Here is a 22939-nt window from a genome sequence, read left to right on the forward strand (position 1 = left end):
ACTGGGTGAAGTGGGAAGCATTCTCCTGGTAAGTTATGCTTGAGCAGATTGGGTTGAGGCATCTGTAAGGCCTTCTGGCCTCTCTTTTATCTTATTATTTCCAGCTCTCCGTTTTGGAGAGAGTTCCCCCATGTCTGTTCAGCTCAATAATCTCAGCCACGATGAACAGGCGGCTCTGAATCATTTTCTCTTCAGTGCTTGGAGCCCCTGCAAATGAGCAGGGCACGCGCATAACCAAAGATTTAAAGGAACATGCACCAAAAAAAAAAAAATCCATGGAAAATTAAATTAAACCAAGCTACTTTTTGGCATACGGCTGTATTCCGCTCACATTAGCGGCCTCTGCTTATTCTTACCTGATTAAGTTAACTTTTCATATTAGCCTGATTCTTACATTTCTAAAAAAAATTCTTAAAATTTATTCAGATGGTCTTATTTCTTAATTTCATTCAATGGCTTATTTTCCCACTTCCCCCTATATGTGACCGTAGAAAAACGAGGTGAGACCACAGAATTCTTGATGTGATGGACTGTAAATATATATATATATATATATACATATATATATATATAAAATCATAAGGCCATGTCATTTCCATGCTCAAAAAAAATCAAAACCTGCCACATCATCTTTGGATTCAGATAGTGACATAGTCCACTCTAAAGAAGCAGCAGGAGCTAGTGAACCCTGGAACAAAGCGATTAACAGGAGACCAGTGGACAAGCTCATATCTCTTGTAACAGACACGCTGCACACTCCAGAGGAGAGAACAGACGTTTATGCATCAAACCTCTTCTAGAGCAGGGGTTCCCAATCCAGTCCTCAAGTACCCCCTACCAGTCCAGGATTTATGGATTATCATGTGTTTAAAGTAGTGTTGTTTTTTTTTTTTTTTTCTTTAAATAAAAAAACAAAACAAACAAACAAAAAAAACCTTTGACACAAATGGGTAATCCCTAAATCCTGGACTATTAGGGGGTACTTGAGGACTGGTTTCGGAGCCACTGTTCTAGACCATCAACTTCCTTGCACTATGTCAGGCATAGGCACAGACAACCTTCGGCACTCCAGATGTTTTGAACAACACATTCCATGATGCTTTGCCAGCATTATGGGGGAAGTAGTCAACAGCTGGGGTGCCAAAGGTTGCCTATCCCTGCACTATGCTATCATTCATGAAGAATGGAACAAGCCAGGGAAGACACTACAAGGGAAGATTCCTAAGGTTTATCCATTCAACACCAAAGAAACGTAAATCTTTGTATTCTGTTCCAAACATTAATGCCGCTGTAATTCGAGCAAAAAGAACCACACTTACATTGATAACATGGCTTCTCTAATGGAACCCATGGAGAATAGACTAGGGAGATCCCCTGTCATGCTTGTCAAAGCTGATTTGGCAATTGGTTCTGGTCCACATCCAGCAGTGGTTATGACTTCAGTCTCTAGAGTCCTTCAGATCTGGGTGGATCATCTATTTCTCCCTTCGGGAACAAGAAAAGATGAAGCAGCATCTACTGCTACCCTAAGATGGATAGAAGTGGCAATTATGAAAGCCTAAAAAGCTCAATGCAGAACTGCTCTCACTCTGCAAGTTTAGCGATTTAAAAAATATTTTTTTGCTGTATTCCTTGGCTTGGGTATTTTCTGGGGCAGTGGTTGAGATTTAACATTTATATCCTAAAAGAAAGGAGTCTTAAATGTGTGTGGTTTTTTTTTTTAAATTATATCCGTCCTAAGTAATATAGTAATCATTATGTTACTTGAACTGCTTATAATTTAAGGGAAAAAAATTTACGGTAAGTAAAAATTAATTTTATGCTCACATTGTCAGTGGTTTTGCATACCTGGCCAGGATTCAGCCTCTCCCCCTGAATACCCAGTAAACCGCACCTATATAATGGTGACTTTTTTTTGTTTTATTAACACCCCAGACACCATAACAAATTCATCAAAATTAAGTTTATGCAGCCAAGAGGTCTCTAGCTTAAGGGGCTGAATGCACAAATTGTACAACTTCACCTTTGACCAGCGGTTCCCTAACTGTGCCACACAGGGGCGCCACAAGATATTTTCCTGGTGCTATGATCATAGCATCAGGAACTGTGCCTCACTCTCCCCTGCCAGTGCTGAAGGACCGGAGGAGTTATGAGAGATCTCCCCACCGGCCCGCTAGCAGTGTAATGCTGTAGCCGGAGGGAGCGGGAGAGACAGAGAGAGAAAGGGGACCAGGGGTTCTACTCTTGTGAACTTGGTGCAACGCTCTGAATCTCGCGAGAGTGAACTCTAGCCCAAGAGCTGCAGGTTAGAGTTCACTCTCACCACTAGGACAACCAGGGCTTCTCCACCAGGAATTAGTACTGTCCTCCCTCCCAGGCAAAGGAAAGCAGGGAAGGGGGAAATGAAAATTTTTGCTAAAAAAAAATCTATTAATTTGCCCTCTTACCCCCACAGACACTAACTCCCTCCATACACACACTGCCACCCCCCTTCCCGATACACACTGTACCCCTCACGCACAAACTGCCCCACATACACAGACTACATCCTCCACAAACACAATGCACTCCCATACACTGACTGCACTACGGCCCCTATCCCGGCAGACCCCAAGTAAATTGTCAAATTGTTCTTAAACAGTTTGACTACTTACTCTGGGAGGGCACTACAGCACTATAACCACTTCAAAGTGCTGTTGTAGTTATTGTGCCTGGATTGTTTCTTTAAATAATCTACCAGTGCCCCTCCCAAGATTAGGTTCTGGATCTGCGCTTGAACAAGCATTTCTGCTAAACAGGGGCCCAGTATATGCAGCTGCGCTGTACATATAAACAACCTAAAAAATGGTTTTGACTTGGGGTGCCTTGGAAAATATTGAAATATTAAGGGCGCCTTGAACCTAAAAGGTTTCGGAACCACTGCCTTAGACACAAATTGGTAATCCCTAAATCCTGGGCTGGTGGGGGGGAGGAAGAAGAAGAGGACTGGTTTGGGAACACTTAAGAGGGTTTTGTATCTTTTTTTTTTTAACCATGGGGAATCTAATTGTCTTATTGGTGCCCCTGCCCAAGCCTTCAGTTATCCAAGATGTCCAATAAAATAAGGTGGTAGAGCGATCTTGTGCTGGAACACCGACTTTGGGGGTTAAACCATCCATGTTTTCAGCATGACAGGGGATCTCCCTGTAATGCTGAAACTGGGCTACTGGCAAAACAAGTCCAGCACTGAACACAATCAGCAGGTGGACATTCAGGGTCTCTAATCCTGGTGGGGATCTCACTTGAGCAGCTGGAGAATCACCACAGCTGAGCACGATCCTTTGAACCATGATGATTTTATTGTGGGGCAAGCTGACAGTAGTGCCAGGTATTAATGGATATCTGGGTTCCTTTGTATGAGCAGGGATTTAACCCAGCTCACACCAATTTGCAACTACATATATTTAAAGAGCTGTGCGCAGTCTCACACAAAAATGTTAGGACTTACTATGACCCAACGCCATTAAGTACCATAGCTTGCAAGACATAACATGTTCCTTTGACTTGGACTAGCTGAAAAATTCTGTTGTGTCCAAATTTACTACGTAAATAAATGCCTTAAAAAAGTAAATTCATACATGGACCAGAAAGTCACTCAGATGTTATCCCAGCACAGGTGAAGCCCGAATAATGCTCTGTGCACCTCATAACTCTCCCTATAAAGAAGAAAGTTACAAAGAAAAATGTTCATATTCATACTGTCAGCGTGGGTTCAGCTCAGACCTTGCTGTACAGCTATGGATTGAAATAAGCAGGAGTTTCTCATGTACACCAGTACACTTTACTTTATAAATATTCATGGAAGCTAAAAGCAGTGTTAATCAGCTCCCATTGCTTTTAACTGTGAAAAGACTGCGCATGCATGCCAGTACTCCTCCTATTGATTTGTCAAGTGTGAGATTTGCAAAGCATTTACAGGAAACGTAATGCGTTAATTCATAATGAAGAAGAAAAAAAACAAAACAAAAACCACACCAGAGTTGGTTGTATCAAGTAGACTTAAAATACCTAGGGCAAAATTATGCTTCTTTTTAAAGAAGCTAATGCATAAAGTTTAAACTGTTTATTATTCCACATGAATGCATTCTAAAATATATATGCAGTTATTTGTAAATAAAGAACGGCATAATAGATGAAAATATGCTACTTTGGAGAAGGGAGTGGACACAAAAAACATTTTAACTTCTACAGTTTTAAAGATTCTTTATTTAATACAAAAACCACAAAGGGAAAAAAAAAGTTGTAACTGTTCACTGCTCTTACAAAATGTTATCACCAGATATAGCTGATAACTATGCAAACAGAACAGCACATTGGATAATGAGGATACACTTTAAAAGACTACAACAGTAATAGGGAAAACAGGTTTAGAGTCAGATCGTAAACCGTAGTGATACAAGAAAAACAACGCATCTGTTGAAAAGCTCAGAATTGGAACTTGACATATGGGAAGGAAGGGGGAAAAAAAAAAAATAGAAGTGTAACTTTTCAGCTCATGACTAAATGAAATCGCTTCCGATACTGGCTGTTTGGGACAGATGTGCTTTGCTTACAAAGTGATCCACTTTATAGGACCAAACTAAACTTGCTACATGCCAAGAGCTAATGCAGAGAACCACCCCAAATAACACTTTCAGTGTATGTGCTGACCAAGGAATTGGCACTGGCAGGCTTAAAAAAAGAAGTCAGGCGAACTAAAAAAGCCATTAAACGACAAAAAGAAAGGTACTTTTTATTTACATAAAAGGTATTTTGTAAAAATGGATTATGTAACTAAAAGGTGGAGACGATTAAAAAAAAAAAAAAAAAAAAAAAAAAAAAGTTTAAATAAACCCTTGGCAGAAGCTGTAAAGATTGCATTATTTGAAATGTATTCGCATTGCCTTTAGGCTTTTCAATGCAGACCCTTTTTGCTAGAATTCTAGTTCAAACAGCACATTAAAATAAACACCTATAATCCTGAATGAGAGAGAAATAATTATTGTGAATAAGATTTTTAATTTACCGCATCTTAAAAAGATCCACAGTACAGTTTTTAGTTTAAAAGAAAAATAGGAAAAAAAAAAAAAATACAACCCAAAGGGGCCTAGTGTTTAAATCATTATTGTTCTTAGTACACCAATTTTCACACAAGAGTTTGCCCATTGGGAAACTAGGATTGAGAACTGCTTAGATTCCATTCTCATGGAAAAAACAAAGAACTAAGTAGTTAAGTCATTTCACGTAATCCCTCTAATATTAAGAAGGTGGGTATGAGTTGTAATCTTTTTGTATTAAAAAAAATGATATGTCTTTAAAGTCCTTCTTTACATATCGTGCAGAAAACATTCTCCCATCTAGTGCCCTTCTTGTAAAGATGAAAAAATATGGTTAAGCATTTAAAAAGGGACTGTTCTTGACAAAAACCATAAATAAAACATCACATAGTAACAGTATGATTTGGTCCTGTGTTAAAGGGAACAGTCACTTCCCAGGATTTGTAATCTGTATATTTATAAGCAACATTTACCAAACAGGTTTTGTGAGGTCTGAAAAAATAAAATTAAAATGTAGAGGTTCAGACACCTGATCGGGAACTGGATTGCCCTATCTTAGCTCCCTGACATTACATAAAAAAACAATTGTAGACTGAATTTTGATGTCACTTGCTAAAATTGTTCTTTATTAGCATCATATGAAGAAAAAAAAAATTAAAAAAAGAAGAGCCAAAGCTTAAAAACAGATTTCCAGTGTTTTCTTCAATGGTGTTACTTTCCAGGGAAGTGACAGTTCCACTTTAATGCTGGGTAGAGAGGGGAAACCTGTAAAGTTTTAAAAGATTACATGTTTCAAAAGGTCATGTTGTATGGACTTTAGAGAAGCAGTGTCAACACTTAAAGTGGAAGTGGCAGACATAACCACTAGCGGAAGAAAGAAAGGGGTAGAGTCTAACTAGATTACAAATATTTTATTTTAATATCCCATTGCTCTCAGATCACTGCAAGTGAAACATTAAGAAATGGAATAGTGTAACACGAGAAACAAAGGGATAATACGTGAATGCAAAAGTCAAAAGTTTAGTTAGGAGATGGTATAGGGTATGATGCAACAAATAAGAGCTCGCTAAATACATGAATGTTAATTTAGCAATCCTATGTTTATTGTAGAGCATTACAGTCTTCTCCCAAAGAGTTTTTTTATTTTTTAAACTGCCTAGGAAAAACATTGTTCAATTCCAGTGGCAGCATGTTCATCTAGAAAGACAGAAGGGGTAAATTCACTTGAACAGTCCAGTTATTTGCGCAGCACTGATGTTGAATGAAATAAGATGCGCATGTCCACTTTGATTTGACCACAGATAAATACAGCCTGCAATAATTAATCCTGATCAGCGATGTTCTTAACAGATGATACACTCTCACTTGTTGTGCTCATTGGAGAACTTCGCTGGGTAATACTCTCGCTTTGTGGTTCTTCTTCACCCAGTGTCTCCCCAAGAAGGCATGAGAACTTACGGTCCCCAAAGAGTGTGTTTAATCTTGCTTCACAGAAAGATTGCAATTCTATTATGGATTGTACCACAGCTTTGTCCTAGCACAGGATTAAAAAGGAAAGATTTTTTTTGTTAAAATGCGCTCGGCCACAAAAGCCAAATAGCACCATTATAATTTGTCAAAACACACAACCACGATTAGAATGAATAGCTTTTCTGAACTTGCATAATACTGGAATTTTTGTATACAATAGGTCAAACATCAGAAATCTGAATAATGCCAAGCGTGCTAAGGAAACTATACCACATTTTACTTCTCTTTATGAAAACCATGTAATACCGTAACACATTAAAAGGATCAACATTCAACAATTCAGAAGATAGCAGCTGAGGAATAGGCAAGGCACTGATATTCCCATTCCAAAGCATAGCAAGGTCAGCAGTATGACAAACAAATCCACCAGAATTTAGAGCAGGAGTAGACAACCTTCGGCACTCCAAATGTTATGGACTACATCTACCCTGATGAGTTGTCAGCATTATGGGAAGTATAGTCCACAATATCTGGAGTGCCGTAGACTGCCAACCCTGATTTAGAGACTACTAGACTTGTGGATTTGTTTTCAGACTAACGTGAATTCTCCTGAATTTTCAGTGACTCAAAAAGGAACTTATGACTTAAATAACAAAAGAAATGAAAAAAAATTGCTTAATGGACTAAATTCGTCTCGGTCATTCATTAATTTTTTTGAAATTAATTTTTGGATTACAAGCTGACAGCACCATGAGGCTTACAGCTCTTTGCCCCCCAGTCCTCTGTGTTACAGGATTGGAGGTAATGAATTTAAAAAGGGGTATCTTTGTGCAGGGTCCTACCCAAATGCCCTTTACTCTGCCAGTGGGTGATGGGTTATAAAGAGAAGCAGCAGGAAACAGCACACCACTCTTCAGCTTGTATTGCTGAGGGAAATATTTAGCATATAGTTCCATACCAGGAGTTGTGATAAGGGAGTTGGAAGCAATGCCCCCAGTTGCTTTCATTTTTAAACTCCATTGCCCTTTATCCCCCCCCAATAATTAAAATTAGTTTTGTAGATATACCCAAATGAAGACATGCATGCATTTAATTATGCATTTTTTTATATCCCCCTCCCACTCTTCATACAATTCTTGAGATTACCCAAATCTACTCCATTGGGGATAGATAAAGGATGGCACTGCTTCCTATTACTTACCTCTGGATAGCCATCACTCAAATTGAATCCTAAAAATTCAACAAACTTATTTTTGAAGTTTACAAAGCTTGAGTAAAAGTTCAAGAGGATTATGCTCTAAAAGGTTTTTGCGGCATCAGTTAAATATCAGTCACGATGAACCATTCTACTAAATATGTATACTTAAAATCATAACTTACCTCTGCAAGCTTGCTGACATTTCTGAACATCAACCATATGTCGCGAACAAAGTCTTCAGGGGTGCTGTACAAAGGTGACAATTTTTGCTGAAGCTTTGCTCTTATCAATGTCAAGTCAATTAATGGGTCATTCTCCTAGAATTTCAAGTTAACAAACAGAACAGAAAAAAAACATTTGTTTCACAGATACCAATATTGCCAAGAATGAATGAAAAATGAATAAGAGCTCAAACAGGGTAGTCCATGCTAGATATGATTTGTTGTATGATGCATGGTGGAGGGCTACATAAAGGCTAGTCTTTGAAACAACTCCCTAGACTTACATTTATACTGACCAATGGTCAAGGAAGCAGATCAGAAAAATAACCAATAGGAAAAGATATAGGTTAAAAACCACTTTAATGCAAGTAAAACATGAAGGAAACATAAAATTATTTCAGATTAAAGGACCACTCTAGTGCCAGGAAAACATACTCGTTTTCCTGGCACTAGAGTGCCCTGAGGGTGCCCCCACCCTCAGGGACCCACTCCCGCCGGGCTCTGGGGGGAGGAAGGGGGTTAAACTTACCTCTTTCTCCAGCGCCGGGCGGGGAGCTTTCCTCCTCCTCTCCTTCTTCCTTGCAACGTCATCGGCTGAATGCGCATGCGCGGCAGGAGCCGCGCTCGCATTCAGCCGGTCGCATAGGAAAGCATTTACAATGCTTTCCTATGGACACTTGCGTGCTCTCACTGTGATTTTCACAGTGAGAAGCACGCAAGCGCCTCTAGCGGCTGTCAATGAGACAGCCACTAGAGGTTTTGGAGGCTGGATTAACCCTCAGTATAAACATAGCAGTTTCTCTGAAACTGCTATGTTTATAAAAAAAAGGGTTAATCCTAGAGGGACCTGGCACCCAGACCACCTCATTAAGCTGAAGTGGTCTGGGTGCCTAGAGTGGTCCTTTAATGGGGTGATTTTCCATGGATTTAGAAAGGAACAAACAAAATCATAGGGTAGGTGAAAATGCAGAATTAAATATAAGCAGCATAATCAGGTACATCCAATTGTTTTCGATTCGGTTCATTAAAGGACCACTGAAGACACCCAAGACCACTTCATCTCAATGAAGTGGTCTAGATACAGTGGTGTTAAACCTGCAATGTAAAGCATTGTCATTTAATAGATACGTTGCAAGGTTACTGACAGCCACTAGAGACGCTTCCGCTGTGAAAACTGAATCTCTGTTCTGACAGCTAGCCACCAATAGGCATATGTATAGTGTTTGTAAAAGGGCTTTAATATTTATTTTATCGCTTTTTATTATACAGTCTTCCCTGTTACCTTGCAGGGAGGGGGGATGCTGATCTCTGGTGATCCAGTGTGCTAGAAACTGGTTCTGCACCTCCGTTTCTGATGTTTGTTATGGGTGCAATGACGGTGTGCTATATGCATTTAATTTAGATTTAAAAGAAATATGCATAAAGGCCCCTTGTGTGAATGCAGGAGTGTATTTTTGCAGTGTCACTTGCACATACGCACAGTCAGATTCACACAATTACACACATATATGTAAAATACAGCAGCCAGTCACACACACTTAAAGATACATTTAAAAACACAGAAATAAAGGTGGTTTGTAATTTGCATATGGCAACCCAGAATCCAGTAGTAACAGCACTGTAAATGTGAGATAGAGATAGATAGATTTATTAAGAGAGCTGGATTAATAGGCCAAACAATCTTTTAAATAAATCCTCTAGACATTTAAACACAAAATTACTTACCGCGCCAGTAGACAGCCTGTGAAAAGGCCGACAGGGTTCATGGCAGAGAAGTTCTAACAACAAACGTTCACATTTCTGGCAAGAACAAAAGAATTAACATCACCATTTAAAAACAAAAAAAAAAACAAAAAAAAAAACATAGTATACAAACTATAAGTCCATATTTGTATTTATTCCAAAAAAAGATCACCATCCATCTTTCTCCAAGACAACTAAAATTAATCTAAAATATTTATGTTTATTTACATATGCATAATGCCTCTTGATATGTCGAATATGCACAGCTCTAAAAATACAATGTAGTAAATTTTATGTAGCACCATAAACAATGCTACCCCATCGACTAGAAAACAGCAAAATTAGCATTTATATGTTCTTGTAAAATATACAAACCTTCTGGTCAGTTGACGATAACATAGGGTGGCTTAGGTCTGCTGGTGGAAGATCATCAGCACTCTGATCACTCTTAGCAGTTAAGTCCTGGCACAGCATACATTTCCATTCTCCACTAAAAACATTTAGGAGGAAAGTAACAGCACTTATGATTTACTATGCAGATGATCAGAAAGGAATAAAATACTTTGTGCAAGAGAATATATTTATAGTGACTCGTGAGTCACTGGAAACAAATGAGTACCTTTGCAACTCCATGATGGATGGCAGATGGCATTCTTTATGGAAGGTGGTTTTACACTGATTACATGCTAGCAGCACCCCTTCTTTCTGGCACACCTTGCAGAGATTTGTGATGCCAGGTTCTGAAAAGCCACCACTGCTAGAGCCTTGAAAATCAGAAGAAGCACTGTCACTTGCAACACTAGAGGGTCTGATAGCAGGCTGTAGAGCTTCGGGCAAACCATCTGAACGAATAATGCATGGTTTTTCGTCACTGGATTCAATTGTGGGAATAGGAATATTAGTTTCCATGGCCTCTTCCTAAAAAAAACAAAAGGGTTATGCTATTAAACTATCCTCTCTTATAATAAACTTACAAACATTAATAATGTTGGCAGGTTACATGTACTTAAAAACAAATAGTTTTTTTATTTTAAACTTTACATTCTGTATATGATACAAGGATACTAATGCAGCATGCACAGAGATTAGATCATAATGCTGGAACAGAGAAACTAGACTTCTAAACATTTGTGTAAAGTTTTAAGGAATTCTTGTTCTAAACATTTTTTTTACTCTGGTTTCAGTAGGTCAATCAAGGTAAAGTAGTTAAATACTTACTTTCACAACAGGTTCCCCAGGAGCATTCCCTCTTTCTATTACAATTAAATTATAATCCTCATTTGTGGTTCCTGGGAATACTTTGAAGACTGGTGGTTGAGTGTCAGGATTAAGGTCAACATCCAAGCGTTCAAGACTGACACGAGGAACTTTCTTTAAAAGTTCATTTACATCACCTTCTGAGTTATGCCCTCTTAAAATGAAATCAATGCATTAATATTTAATATTGAAACAAACTCTCCCCCCGCAAAAAAAACAAACCAAAAAAGAATTCATAACTGTACCTTTTGTGCCCAGCCAAGGTTTCTAGTCCAGATGATTCTCCCTCTGATGAATAGTAAAACAAAAACCATTGAGAAACTCATTTGATGCAGAGGAAAACTTCTTGAGGGTTAAGTGCAATTCACAAAACCATGATAGATATAAAATACACACACACACAAAAACAATACGTTTTAGAAATGAAGCAATGCATGATTAGAATTCATATTTTTTTGGAGTGATGTGTTTCGATAGATTGAAATGCTTACATATTGACAGCAAGGACACTGGACAATAGTTCATGGTGAGCATTTAAAATTTGGATTACTTTAACCCCTTAAGGAAGGAGGCAATTGTACACGTTCTGATCAAAACAAAATGAAAACAAAAACTGAAATTTGCATTATTTATGTCTGTTCAACCATAATTTACTTATTTCAAATTAAGTGCACCCTCACTTAACCCCTTCAGGACGGAGTCAATAGTGCACGTTCTGATCAAAACAAAACGTAAACAAAAACTGGAATTTGCGCTATATGTCTGTTCACCCGTAGTTCCCCTCTTTCAAATTATATGCACCCACACTTATTATATATAATTTTGTTCAGGAGAAACAGGGCTTTAATCTATCATTAACTATTCATATATGGAACATAATTCATTATGAATAAAATTTTAAAAAAATGTGAGAAAATAAGATTTTTTTTAAAATGTGCATTTCCGTCTGACATTTTAACTGTGAATGTCATAACACTGTTAGGTTTTACTGCAAAAAAATGCACAGATTTGTAATCAGCAATGTCTCACGAGTACAACAGTACCCCCCATTAACAGGTTTTATGTTGTTTTGGAAAGTTACAGGGTCAAATATAGAACATTCCATTTTCAAATTGAAATTTTCCAGATTAGTAATGTTACCTTTGAGACGGTGTGGTAGCCAGGAATGAGCATTACCCCCATAATGGCATAGCATTTGAAAAAGTAGACAAGCCAAGGTATTGAACGTGGGGTATGTTTAGTCTTTTTTAGTAGCCACTTAGTCACAAACACTGGCCAAAGTTAGCGTTCATATTTGTTTTTGTGTGAAAAAAGCAAAAAACTAATATTTGGCCAGTGCTTGTGACTAAGTGGCTACTAAAAAAGACTGGACATACCCCATTTGCAATACCTTGGGTTGTCTACTTTTGCAAATGGTATGCCATCATGGGGGTAATTCTCATTCCTGGGCTACCATACGCTCTCAAAGGCAACATAACCAATCTGGCAAATTTCAATGTGAAAAAAATGAAATGCAAGCCTAATATGTGACTCTCTAGCTTTCCAAAACACCATAAAACCTGTACATGGGGGGTACTGTTATTCTTGGGAGACTTCACTAAACACAAATATTAGTGTTTTAAAACAGTAAAACATATTACAACAATAATATAGACCATAAAAGTGTCGTTCGCTTGTAAAAAATGCGAAAAACGTAACTTTTACTTAAAATATCATCGTTGTAATACAATTTACCAGTTTGAAACACTAATATTTGAGTTCAGCGAAGTCTCCCGAGTAAAACAGTACCCCCTATGTACAGGTTTTATGGTGTCTTGGAGAGTTACAGGGTCAAATATAGTGCTTGCGAATTAAATTCTCTGCACTTTCTCCCTGTGTTGTCAGGCATGTCAATCAAATTTTAATTAATCAAATCACATAATTACGTTAAAAGATTATTTAAATATACACGTAGAATTTTAATATATATGCATTTATAGGTATTTAAATTCTACGCGTATACTAATGTAATCTTTTATGTAATTATATGTATTTATCTATATATATATATATATTTGCGGTTTTTTGTATTTTATATATAGATAGATATATATATAGAATGTCATTCTAAGTGTATTTTGTTACCGATATATATATATTAATAACAAAATACAGTTAGAATGAAATTACATATGCATATATAATTTATATTAAATTTTGTTTCAATATTTTATTTATTTATTTTATTTATTTATTATTTTAATTATACGTATTTATATATAATATATATGTACATCTATTATATATATAATATATATACATATATAATACTTATGTAATATGTACTTATATTAATATTAAAATACACTTTGTATGACGTTACATATATATAATTTGTATATATATTATATATATATATAATATATTTATTTTATTTTTACACATGTCTAATTTATTTTTTTTACACCTCCTACCAGCAGGGGGACTGTCTGATATTTCAGACAGTCCCCCTGCTGGCAGATCCACAGCCAGCTATAGGAGGCCATGTAATCGCTCTTTGAGAGCGATCACATGGCCCCCGGGGGCCTCATTTGCCGGAAGGGGACTGCCTGGGCTCTCAGGCAGCCCCCCAGAAGAGGATCGCGGCGGAGGTAAGTACACCTCTCTTCTTGGGGGCTTAAGCCGTTACGGCGTACCATGCCGTCGCAACGGCTTTAAAGCCCATTTAATGCGTGACGGCATGGTACGCCATAACGGCGTTAAGGGGTTAATTATAAATATATTTTTGTTCAGGCGAAACAGGGCTTTCATTTCACATCAAATTATATATATATACACACAATTTAGGAATAAAATCTAAAAAAAGTGTAAAAAACATTTAGATTAAAAAAAGTTATATATTTTTTAGTTCTATGTGGCATTTTAACTGTGAATGTCAATACTGTTGGCTTTTACTGCGATAAAATACAAATTTGTAATCAGCAATGTCTCACAAGTACAACAGTACCCCCCATGAACAGGTTTTATAGGGTTTTCAAAAGTTACAGGGTCAAATATAGCATGTTCAATTTTTCAGTTTACACACACACACACAGAATTTTGCCAGATTGGTAATGTTACAGTTGAAACCATATGGGAGCCCAGGAATGGTCCATGTATTTAATATGGGGTAGGTCTAGTCTTTTTTAGGAGCCACTTAGTCACAAACATTTGTTTGTGTGTGAAAAAAACAAAAAAAAAAAACCAAAAATGAATGACTGCAACTTTGACCTAGTGGCTACTAGAAAAAGACTTGACATACCCCACTTTCAATACCTTGGGTTGTCTACTTTTGCAAATGGTATGCCAACACAGGGGTAATTCTCATTCCTGGGCAACCATACGTCTCAAACGACATTACTAATCTGGCAAATTTTAATGTGAAAAAAAACTGAAATGCAAGCCTTATATTGGAATCTCTTACTTTCCAAAACATCATAAAACCTGTACATGGGGGTAAATGTTTTAGTCGGGAGACTTCGCTGAATACAAATATTAGTGCTTCAGTAAAACGTATCACAATAATATCTTCAGAAGTGCTGTTTGTGTGTGAAAAATGCAAAAAAAATTGCACTTTCACTGGCAATATCATAGTTGTAATACAATGTAAAGTTTTGAAACAGTAATATTTGTGTTCTGCAAAGTCTCCCAAGTAAAATCGTACCCCCCCTGCCCCAAGTACAGGTTTTATAGTGTCTTGGAAAGTTACAGGGTTAAATATAGTGCTTGCAAATTAAATTCTCTGGACTTTCTGCCTGGCTTGTCAGGCAGGTCCCTCAAGTTGTAGTTAGCAAAATTAGATAATTATGTGAAAAGATTACATAAATATACACATAGAATTTAAATATACATATTTATATACCGTATATACTCGAGTATAGTGTGTGTAAACTGGGTGGGGGGAGGGCATTATCATATTTTTTTATTTTATTGTAATACTTGCTTTTCCCACAGAAATCTCACTTTAACAGTGATCACTACTGCAAGGGATTCTGGGTAGGCGTATGCAAATGAGCTCAACAAAACCACATTTCTGACTCTTAATTCAACTTTATACATGGATTCCTTGTGTGCTATCACTTGAGGGACACACTGGTTTGAAAATAACTTTTTAAGCTTGAAGAATGGTGATGGTCATTCTAAAACTAGTTATTTTGCAAAATCAGTACTACAATTAAAAATATATATATGTTTTTTATAATCTATACTACAGTTAATGTATGTATGTGTGTCATTTTATTCCAAGTGTATTTCATACTAGAATATATATACAATATTGCCATAAAATATTATTGATTCTGATGAGTCCTAGAAAACGACTGAAACGTTTAACTTTTTAAAAATTAAAAAAAAAAATATTACCCAATAAAGACCAAATTTTATGGACGACCGTAAGTGCTACTGATAATATTTTCAATTTGGATACTTTAAGCCTCAGTATGCACCCGGCATTGTTTTGAAGATTTGCCCAGCGTGCAAGGACCACCAATATTGTTTAAAATATAATACATGTATAGATCATACACAGACACAATATTCTGATTTACTAATCATTTTTTTCCCAGTAGCAGGGAGACTGCCTGACAGCCCAGGCATATGCATAGACTCCTATTGCTGCCATTCTGTCAGAGCTAAAACATGGCCCGCGGTTGCCTGACTTGCCTAGGGGGGGGACTGTCTGTGCTGTCAGGCAGTCACCCCAGACTGGAAGCAACCTAAATTGTTTATATATATTTTTTTTTTTAGGATTGATTTTGCAAAATAACTAGTTTTAGAATGACCATCACCATTCTTCAAGCTTAAAAATAGTTATTTTCAAACCAGTGTGTCCCGTTTAAGTGATAGAGCACTGACCTTGGCCAGAGAAAAACTTTCTAAATACATTGGTGCCAAATTAGTAGTAAGTTGGCTCTCATGACAATAAGCAATACCTGCAGAACTTCCGTCAAAGTCATCCATGGGCTGCAATGAAAAGAGAGGGAGTAAGTGGAATAAAATCAATTTAACAGATGACACTTAATTGTTTTAGTCTTTGTTAGCTGTATAGGAAAATGTTTAAAGTGGCTTAAAAGGGACTCTATAGGCACGTAGACCACTTTAGCTTATTTAAAGGGACTCTCCAGTGCCAGGAAAACAAACCATTTTCCTGACACTGCAGGTCCCCCTCTCCCTTCCACCCCCCATCCCAAGTTGCTGAAGGGGTTAAAACCCCTTCAGTGACTTACCTGTATCCAGCGCCAATGTCCTTCGGCGCTGGTTCAGGGTCCGCCAACGCTCCTCCCCGCCATCATCCGGCGGGGGAGATCTATTACGCATGTGTGACCGCCGGCGGGGGCAGACCTAATACGCATGCGCGGCAATGCCGCGCATGCGCATTAGACCTCCCTATAGGAAAGCATTGAAAAATGCTTTCCTATGGGGATTTCAGCGACGCTGGAGGTCCTCACATAGCGAGAGGACGTCCAGCGACGCTATAGCACACGAAATGTGTGCTATACACCCGGAAGTGCCCTCTAGTAGTAGACAGCCACTAGAGGAGGAGTTAACCCTGCAAGGTAAATATTGCAGTTTATGAAAACTGCAATATTTACATTTGCAGGGTTAAGGGTAGTGGGAGTTGGCACCCAGACCACTCCAATGGGCAGAAGTGGTCTGGGTGCCTGGAGTGTCCCTCTGAGTAGTCTGGTGCATATTCCCATGTCCCTTAACCCAGCAAAGGTTATTATTGACATTATTATTATTATTAATGGCAACATTTACTTTTATGTGTTAACTTCACCTCTAGTGGATGTCTACTTTGTGGTTAAAGCAAGGAAACATTTTAACCCCTGCAGGTAAGCCAGTGACCGGGACCTTGTTGCACCATAACTTCATTTCAATTAAGTTGTTGTGGTGCCTTGAGAGTTCCATTAAAGCACCTGTGTGTATAATTTTAGTACCTTAAACATACTGTATTCAGGTACAGTTACTATAAAACTGCCTGAACAATTGTTACATGTTTACCTATAAAAACGCAAAAGAACAAAAACAAAAAACCTAGTTTGAAAAAAGCCAAACAATCACACCTGCATGGGCTGGATAAAGCTGCCAGGGCCAGTTCGTGCTGCTGTAGCTTGATTCTGAGACGCACTGGGACGTGACCTATTCTGCACCATTGGGCTAAAGTTGGTTAGTGGCGTCAACACCTGTGATGTTGAATTTACACCTAAACCAGAGAGTGATCCACCAGAACCAGGTTGCAGAACACCTGTTTTATCCGATACAATTTTGCCTTAAAAAAAATAAAAAAATAATACATTTCAAAACAAAGTACATACATCAAGAACGGCACAGTACTACAATACTGAAGGCTTATAAGGTAACAAAGTTTAAGCCATGACAAAAATAATATTTTATTTTTTCATCTGATAAAACTGCAGTCCTAACCCAGCAGATGCTAATAATGTAAAAAGCTGATAATGAACCTTCATTACAGTCTTATATAAGTCAGCATCATTGCTGAGAAATGCATGTTCAGGGCGTGCAAACAATTTCCCTTTTGTCTTTAAATCCCAGTGGTTTTTATTTAGACAGTGACAATTTCTACAGTACTATGCTATAGCATGTGTCTCTCACGGTTTCACCAACATAGCTATGTGTTCCTGGCTGTTTTTGTTTTTTTTCTCATCTGTTTCATATTGTCATTTATTTTCTAAAAAAAAGTGCAGTACTCACAACACGTCATGTCTTCGCAAACATTTTTCTTCACACGTAAAAAAAAAGTTTTTTCTCAACACTGGTTTTGGATAACCCTTGCTTTGGTGGTTCATCCCGTTGCCAGATTTACGCAGGATTTACATTGGCCATCATGAACTCTTGTTCTGGGCTTGCTTATGACGCCCCAGTAGAGTTACACCTCTATCAGCAGAGGGCTTAAACTCTGTATGTGCAGGTTTTCATAGTGAAATGCTGCACACATACGGACTCCAGTCACCACGACAACAAGAACTGACTGAAATGGTCATTGTGAATGTAGTGTCCACTTTAAGGAACACTGTAGGCACTGTTAAAGTTGTTATTGTGCCTTAAATATGATCTACCTTCTGCTATCCCCAAAATAATGTCGTTTTGTTTGAAAGCTTGAAAGTGAAATTCAAGCCAAGCCTCTAAGATCTGCATCGAAAAGCTAAAACCCAATACCTAAACATACTGTGACATTAGCAGTCCTATGGTGCCGATTTCGATAGCATTTTGGACACAAATGAGCCAAAAACTATCATGTAATGTGTTGAGGGCACACCCAAGAGGGTGCGCTGCATAATTCAACAGCCACATTTTTACACCTGAAAAATGAGGAGCATTACATTTGACCATTGACCAGTGGCCTCATGATTGAAGAGGAGGCAGAACTAAACACGGCAAAGAGGCTACAGACAGCTAAAATAAAGTAACCCATAGAAAGTGACGGCAGATAAGAACCATTCAGCCCATCTAGTCTGCCCAATTTTCAAAATACTTTCATTAGTCTCTAATGATTGGTATAGTAACTCGTTATACCCCACAGGAGGTGTGGCTAGCATTTTGTACGTTCTGTTGCTTCTGTACAATAAAATTTGAAACCACAAATCCTCCACAATTCTTACCAAAGAACTCTGCATGTTTTGTCCAGGTTTCGGAATCCCACTGAAACTTTAGATCCCCTAAAGGCTCAACAGGGTCTACAATAACTTTCAAAGCACGGTGGAGTTGAAAATAAATCTACGGAAGAAACAAAAGACGTTTTATGGTATACAGAAATGTGAACGTAAAATGTAAAAAAGAAAGTTTTTTTTCTAAAAGGAGAATAAAAAAATAATAATTGTAAAACATACCAGTTTCTTTGACAGCAACAATGCTGTATTATTGTCACTTTCCAAGGCCCATGTGGCAAATCGAAGGATGTGCTCTTGGTGTTTCTGCAGTTTTGTCATGGCCCAGTGCTGTTTTTCTAACTTTTCCTGATGCCCTTCAGTGACTTTCTACCAAAGAAAGACTACTAGTGTAAGTAACTCGGTAGCAAAATCTTATGAACCAAATTAGAGCTAATACATAGAAACAGAGTGGAATAAAGCCTTGGCAGCTCCATTCTGGTATAATGCCTTTATTGTGTAAGTCACACGTGTCATGTGTCCTTAAGGGGTTAATAGTTCAGTGGATCAAGATTGCACTGATCTGTGTAAATTTTTTTTAAAAAGTTGCAGCTGTAAAATCAGGAGCAGAAAACACCAAAGGAAGGTTTTAACCTTATTTGCTGTATCAATCACATTCCAACGTTTGTGCAAAGTGAGGAGATTGTATCTGCACAAAAGGAGAAGCTACTTAATTTCTAAATAGAGAAGAGGATACCATACAGACCTGAATGAGAAGCGTTTGAATGGTAGAGCCTCTTCACTGTGAAAGAAGGATTTGTAGCAACATACCACCACAACTTATGCGACCTTTACTGAAACTCTGCCAATGCATTACTACTGAAAGCAAGATTTTATAAATTGCTTGCTTGAACAAACATGATTAACCTGTTCCAGCTTTTGGGGACAGACTGAAGATCAGCTTTTAAGGCCCCCACACAGGGATTAAGCAAGCAAACTACGGATATTCTTTTTTTTTAAGGGTCACTTTAAGTACCAATACAAACTTTAATGCGTTTGATCGATTTTGAGTTAATTAATATGCTGTATTTGTTGCATGATCACATCTTTATAGTTTTTGCACACAAAAATAAAAAGGGTTTTGCAGAATACTGCACCCTAAGCCAGGCTTCTTAACCATACTCCTCATGTTAGAAAGACTTGCCCATCAAAAATATGCACACAGTCTCGGCCCGAACAGCACTGACAATATGCTTCCTTGGGTATCATCTCCTAATGCAGGCATGTAGTTCAAATCCCACAGTGCAATCAGTGGCTGAGCTGTGTGCATACTTTTAATAAGGTTAAGTCTCTTTTTTTTTTATTTCTTTATCTTTTTCATACAAAAATAGACATTAATTTTACTTACATACATAAAACATGATATTCAGAGTTCAATCGAAATCAAACGAAGGTCATAGTGCGATATAAAAATACAGTACATCAACCAGAGTCACACTACAATCCTATGTCAATTTTTCCACCCCTTAGTCTCCAAGTGTGACCTGGACATTCTGTCACTCAGGGACAACCGCAATCACCATATTCAATTTATAACTTTTCTATCCAAAAGGAGCTATAGGTCTTTGGCTTTCAGATCTTTACCACATAGTTTTGTCTAGTTGGGATTCCATTCCCAATTGAAACTTAACTTGAGATAGAAGTTTGTCTAAAGAAAAGGGTAATGAATTTTTCCAATTCCTAGCTATTATTTTTACCGCTATCATAAAATGAATATAGACCGTAAAATCTTTGAGATAAGGAATCAGTATTTAAATGTAAAATAGCATTTTCTGGGCTTTTAGGAATAGGCTTAGAGATCATTTTTTCAAGAATAACAAAACTTTCCTGCCAGAAGTTTCTTACAGTCTCACATTCCCACCATATGTGTATGTAAGAGCCCAAGTGTTGCTTACATCTCCAACATAGAGGTGAAGTCGAGTTATACATATTAGCTTATCTGGTAAGGGCCAAGGTACCATCTATTTATTACTTTATATAGAGTAATAAGAGTCTTTCTTAAGTGATGGAAGGTCGATAAAAAGGCAGGCTTATGGTGCAGCATCCTGCTAAACTTTTATTTTATGTAAATCTATAAAGTTTGAACATTGAGGAAAAAACAAACAAACAGAATATTAGTGATGCCAAAACCGATCAGATTAATTAAATTAGCACTGATACCAATAGTGTCCTATTAAAGTAAATGATGTCTTTAATTGGGTGCACAAACTTACCTGCATATCATTCACCAACAGTTTACCACGTTTGTTGAGTTCCTTCATTATTTGCAAGATTGCCATCTTGACATCTACTTGTAACTTTTTCTGCACATCGATAACCTGACGAATGCTAGAACAACAAAATGATGTAGCAGTGCAGTTTTCCATTTATAAATATACACAACAAAAACAAACACATAAGAGGTCATAACAGAAGAGGTGGTGCAGGGAAGCAGCGCCTTCAGAATATCTTCAAATCCAAGTTGGAGCAGCGTGAAGCAGTATGGAGGATAAGGGGATAAAAACTGAAAAGAATTGAATATAGCGTAGTATTTGAGCTACTGTGGAGTATAAATAGCAGGAATAAGACTTACAAATTTCTGTAATCTAATCAGCTCCAGATATATGCGCTTAAACTTTGAAAAAGCCTTATTTCCACTGTAGTGTTTTATCAAAGTTGTATACTGTATATGGCTTTTAATTTATGTTTACAATAAAACTAGCTTTTTGTAAATCAAAATTACTGTTAAAGTTACCGACTTCATCCTTAAAAGATTTTATATGGAAAAGTTGTACTTTGATTTCCTTGGTGGGGCAGATACAACCTATGCTATTTGGGATTGAGCAAAACCAGTTTTGCTCTCCTTTTGTGAGTATACCTCCTTCTATCTTTATTTTATCAATACAAAGAGCACTATCTTCCGTTTTATTTTCATTCCATATACTGGAGTAATTTTACTGCTACAATATTCCGTACTGGAGAAGAACACTAACAAATGCTTATTACCACAAGTTATCGACTGGCCTTGAAACATCTAACAAAGGACCAGGTCCACCAGCATATCCACAGGAAGGGATTGTACTGTCCAGGTGCATACATCTAGAGCTGTTCAAAGGCCCCAGAAATTTGTATGTGTTATTTCTCTAATTTATACTGACCAGTAACTCCAATAATCCGTTCTTTTTTTATGCTCTTATATTCCATATTGCTTTACACTGTTTCAACTTAGATTTGAAGATATTCTGAAAGCGTTGCTTCCATGCACCTTCTCTGTTACATAGTATGTACCTAGAGCCAGATAGAAGAAACTTAGAAGCGTGGCAGCTTGAGCTTCCCAAACCAATCAAAAGCACTAGAAATCCCACTGTTCTCTTTTCCAACATAAGATACCATGTCTTTATTGCTGCTCAACCTGATCAGAAATTACCCGAATCACATTTTTATATAAAAATATGCAATTATACAAAAAAGTGTATAATTAAATTAATGCACATTTTCATTGAGGGTGTAGCTACTAAATAGTGTTTTATTATTTTGTATTTGGACAGTGGAGTGTCCTTTGAAGGTAGTTTTTGTATTCCAAAATATCAGGTTTCCAAGACCAAGACAAACATAATCTGGTGTAAATGAGCACCAAACCTGGACCACTAAGCAAAAGGTGGGGGGAGATGATGCAGAATGAGCAATCTTTCATAATTTCTACAAAAATATTTGTTTATCTGGAGATAAAACCAATGTTTGCTTCCAGCTACAAAACAATTCAGAATGAAATAGCAGGAAGAGCTGCCAGTGGTCTGTGTTTCAATTTTTCTTCACACTGCAAGGCTGTTTAAAGCAATTGCCAGAACATAACAATAGAGTACTGTATCCAAATCAACCAGAAAAAAAAAAAGAAAAACACAAATATAAATGCTTGACATCATTGGAGATGCCGAGACTTACGAAGTTCGGACATCCTTAGTTGATTTTTGTAGAGTTGTATGTTTTTCGCTGAGCCTTTTAACCAGTGCAGACAGGATCTTTCTCTGATTTTTAACCGCATCCTCCAAAAACTGATACCTGAAATATTATTAATTAGTCATGCACATGTATGTAGTAAACATGATCAAAAAACAAGTACATTGACTTTAACATGCAAGAGTCAAAAATAAATATTACTGGTGATCCTTGTGTCCCTGTAGTTGGCAATCACGACAAGTCAGTGTGTCACATGTATCACAGAAGAGCATAAGCGGTTCATGTTTATGTACTGGGCAGTACACCGCGTGCTCAGGCTCCTTTTTCGATCCACCTATGTAGAAATAAACAAAT

General features: G+C 37.4%; 1 protein-coding gene across 1 annotated transcript in view; it reads right to left on the reverse strand.

Annotated features, from left to right (window-relative positions):
• Nucleotides 1-5971: 5971 nt before the first annotated feature.
• TRIM28 (tripartite motif containing 28) overlaps nucleotides 5972-22939 on the reverse strand; it is a 30343-nt gene continuing 13375 nt past the window's right edge. Inside the window, exons 4-17 of the mRNA XM_063436930.1 lie at nucleotides 22787-22919; nucleotides 22571-22687; nucleotides 20863-20977; nucleotides 18833-18979; nucleotides 18605-18719; nucleotides 17048-17253; nucleotides 15914-15944; nucleotides 11210-11252; nucleotides 10926-11118; nucleotides 10327-10625; nucleotides 10083-10197; nucleotides 9690-9764; nucleotides 7926-8060; nucleotides 5972-6609 (exon numbers count right to left, since the gene is read on the reverse strand). Coding sequence (XP_063293000.1) covers nucleotides 6397-6609; nucleotides 7926-8060; nucleotides 9690-9764; nucleotides 10083-10197; nucleotides 10327-10625; nucleotides 10926-11118; nucleotides 11210-11252; nucleotides 15914-15944; nucleotides 17048-17253; nucleotides 18605-18719; nucleotides 18833-18979; nucleotides 20863-20977; nucleotides 22571-22687; nucleotides 22787-22919 — 1937 coding nt within the window. The 3' untranslated portion in view covers nucleotides 5972-6396. The remainder of the gene's footprint in view (nucleotides 6610-7925; nucleotides 8061-9689; nucleotides 9765-10082; nucleotides 10198-10326; nucleotides 10626-10925; nucleotides 11119-11209; nucleotides 11253-15913; nucleotides 15945-17047; nucleotides 17254-18604; nucleotides 18720-18832; nucleotides 18980-20862; nucleotides 20978-22570; nucleotides 22688-22786; nucleotides 22920-22939) is intronic.

This window comes from Pelobates fuscus, chromosome 11 (assembly GCF_036172605.1).
Source record: "Pelobates fuscus isolate aPelFus1 chromosome 11, aPelFus1.pri, whole genome shotgun sequence".
NCBI classification, from domain to species: domain Eukaryota; kingdom Metazoa; phylum Chordata; class Amphibia; order Anura; family Pelobatidae; genus Pelobates; species Pelobates fuscus.